At 35.7% G+C, this 3,675-nt stretch overlaps 1 protein-coding gene across 1 annotated transcript; it reads left to right on the top strand.

The window, feature by feature from the left end:
- Positions 1–228: 228 nt before the first annotated feature.
- LOC108254003 lies at positions 229–1,147 on the top strand (the record flags this gene model as incomplete). Its single annotated transcript, XM_017448928.2, is given in 1 exon segment — positions 229–1,147. A coding segment is annotated over 1 exon segment (731 nt), but the record flags the coding sequence as incomplete, so codon positions are not given.
- Between the last annotated feature and the right edge of the window lie 2,528 nt (positions 1,148–3,675).

Here is a 3,675-nt window from a genome sequence, read left to right as displayed (position 1 = left end):
GTGGTTATGAGAACATCTGAGTATTATGCGGAAGTGATGATTTATAAACTGGAGATATCTCATGGAAATTTGCAATGATTTTGAACTGCTAAGTTGCAATTGATTATAATAACATTGTAAATGATTTTTTCCCCTCTATTTTTGTTGTTGAAATAATAATTTAATCAAGTTAGTTGATACAAATTTTCTAATCCCTTATTATTGATTTTGCTGTACACTGCCTGAAATAATTGCGTATGCTATTCGAAAGACTAAAGGATCAAGTGACAGTCGCCACTCAAATTACAATCATAATTACCAACGCTCTTCCGAAGTATCAAGAGATGTTGAACTTCGTCAACTGCGAAACTATGCGCGATTTGGAGACCTCATTCAGACGGCTCGAAGTTTGTCACCGAGGGGAGAGTAATCGCAACATACGTCCCATCGAGCCCGAGCTTTGCTATAATCAACATACGGATCGTCATCACAAAGGACCTCATAACAAAGGACATCAGCAGAGGAATAGTCCAAATCAGTTTCACAATAATAATAGAAATAGTTATAATTATCAACCAAGGTCATTTAATAACAATTATCCAAATAAAAATTATCGATCGAATTACAATAATAATGTGCATTATTCAAACAAGAATTACGACAACCAACGTTCTTATAACGGGAATGGAACCAATAGATATAAATTTGATAATAACAATAATAATCGACCTCAGAATACTTGGAATGGTCAGCATAATAATAACAACTATGGTCAATATTACAACTCTAACTATGGTCGCCATGAGAATAGAAATCGGGATCAATATACCAATCAGCAACCACAAGGAAACGTAAATAGTGTTACTATTCAAAGACGTTCTAGACGTAAGAAGAACTCGCAGAGAGAACAGAAGACGGATAACAATCAGCAACAACAGGAACGCAATCCTACTTTGACGGAAAACTTATTAGCCAGGTAGAAGGCGGAGTCAAGCCTGGAGTTAATGAAGATTCTCCGCAAGTGATAGTCAGTCCAAATGTTATCACAGTAGAAGCAGACATCGAACCTTGTCCTACTGAAACTCATGTTCTTCCTAGAAGAGAACGAATTGATAATGAAATTGACAAAATTGAAGTTATAGAACCCAATGTTCAGCAAGAAGATGCACGAATATCTACTATGGTTTCCAGAGATAACCGATGGTATGTATCATTGAACGTACTCGGCACACCTATCATAGGATTAGTGGATACTGGTGCAACTTACTCATACATGTCTTCCCAATTACAGAATTGTTTTAAAGCTTTGCGTTTATCTACTTATAGTATTCCTGCAGAAAATGTTATTGTTGCGAATGGAACCGTTGAAAGAGTTAATTCAGTAACTAGTTTACCATATCAATTGAAAATTAAAGGAGGATTATTAGCTGTTCGTTGTTTACCGAACTTAGATCCTAACTTGATCTTAGGAATGGATTTTATAAAATCCGTGGGTCTAATTATGGATGCTGCTAAAGAAGAATGGTGGTATGAATCTGACTTAGGGACCAAATACAAATTGGAAAAGAATATCCCAGCCGTACCTAAAATTGCATGTGCAGGCGTACGATCATTAACTCCTGAAGAGTCTGAACAGTTAAATCAAGTAGTAGAAGAGGCGAAAAGACTTGAACCAAGTGGATATGGGAAAACTCATCTGTTGGAACATAAAATTCGATTGACTAATGAAACCCCAATTCGTCAGAAGCCTTATTATTTTAATCCCAAGATGCAAGAAATAGTAGATCAGGAAGTTGAGAAAATGTTGGAAATGGATGTTATACAACCAAGTAGAAGTGATTGGTGTAATCCACTCATTATGGTAAAGAAACCAGATGGAAGTTATAGATGTGTTCTTGATTTTCGTAAACTAAATGCTGTAACCGAACGAGATCTGTATCCTATTGGAAATATTACATCTATACTTAATAGTCTTAAGAACTGTCATTATATTAGTACAATTGACCTGGATAAAGCTTTTTGGCTAATTCCTTTAGCACCTGAGAGCAGGAAATATACTGCATTTCAAGTTAAAGGTAATTTCTACGAATTTAAGGTTTTAACCTTTGGATTAACTAATTCCCCTGGAGAATTCTCGCGTTTAGTTGATCAGGTATTGCGAGGAATGGGCGAAAACGTACAATTCTATATTGATGATATAATCATTTCTACTGAAACCATGGAGGAACACTTGAGACTAGTTAAAGAAGTATTCAGAAGGTTACGTGAAGCCAATTTGCGAGTAAACTGGAAGAAATGTAAATTTGGTGCAAGTCAAGTGAAATTTCTTGGTTATATTGTAGATAGCGAAGGTTTAAAAGTTGATTCCGATAAGACTAAAGCTATACGAGAATATCCTCCTCCGAAAAACGTTAGAGAGTTGAGAAGAGTGTTAGGAATGATCACCTGGTATAAACGATTCTTACCTAATTATAGTAAATTACTTCAACCAATGACAAAACTCTTGAAGAAGAAACAACCGTGGAAATGGGGAGATGAACAAGAAAAGGCTCTCCAAGAACTAAAGAATATCTTAACAAATCCTCCAGTAGTAAGACGACCTGATTATAATAATCCTGAGTTTATTATTGAAACAGATGCTTCTACATTTTCAATAGCTGCATGTCTGATGCAACGCACCAAGACTGATGAAACAACAAATAATGAGGAAATAAATGGAAGTAATACTTATGTCATAGAGTATGCAAGTCGAACGTTATCTAAAGCAGAAAGAAATTACTCTGTAACAGAACTTGAATGTTTAGCAGTAGTATGGAGTTTGAAGAAATTCCGAACATACATTGAAGGTGGTTATAAGATAATAGTAGTAACCGATCACAGTTCTCTTAGATGGTTATATACGATGCCAAAGCCTACCCCTAAACTTTGTAGATGGAGTTTAGAATTGCAAGAGTATCAAATCGAATTTCGTCATCGGACAGGTAAAACTCATTACATTCCAGATGCTTTGAGCAGAGTGAACTTAGAACCTTCTGTCGAAAGTGAAGAGATAGGATTATCTGTATTAGCTACCCCTGAACAAAAGTATTGCCATGTTGTGGTGAAAGAACTTACAACAGGCTATGTCCAAAGGCCATCTAATGCATTTCCCCTTTTTAAGGGTGCCGATAATCATTTCAGCAAGAACCTATGGTTTTATACAATGAATAACCACACTTGACCCATCCATCAAAATGGGTAATTTAGGTACATCTTAATGTGAGGGTCCGAGACCAAAGAAAATATACTGTATGGTGGTCCTTCGAGAAAGCAAAGAGCGGACGATCTGACTGTGGTTAAAATGTACTTGCTTGTATTAAACGTTTAGTAATGTATGGACCGGTTATTGAAAAAAAAAAAAAAAATAAAAAAAAAAAAACATAGATCATAGCTAATATCCAAGCTTATGTAAGGACCTTACAGACGAGAAGTCCCGTAGTCTAAAAGGTTTATTAGCACAGACAACTCTGTCAACGCTTATGAAGCCATAGTTTGAAGGTACTAGAGAGACCTACTTAGAAGATTATTGTAAGTTATCCCAGATTGAATACCTATTATTTCATTCAGCCGAAAGCTAGAATATTAAACCTAAGAAAAGTCCAAAGAGTCGATGAAGAGCTTTAAAGCCTCAATATGGTAAGAAGTATGCGTCATTAT

Source organism: Diaphorina citri, unplaced genomic scaffold (assembly GCF_000475195.1).
Source record: "Diaphorina citri unplaced genomic scaffold, Diaci psyllid genome assembly version 1.1 scaffold6503, whole genome shotgun sequence".
Classification (NCBI taxonomy): domain Eukaryota; kingdom Metazoa; phylum Arthropoda; class Insecta; order Hemiptera; family Psyllidae; genus Diaphorina; species Diaphorina citri.
This window is presented reverse-complemented; position numbering and strand designations above follow the sequence as displayed.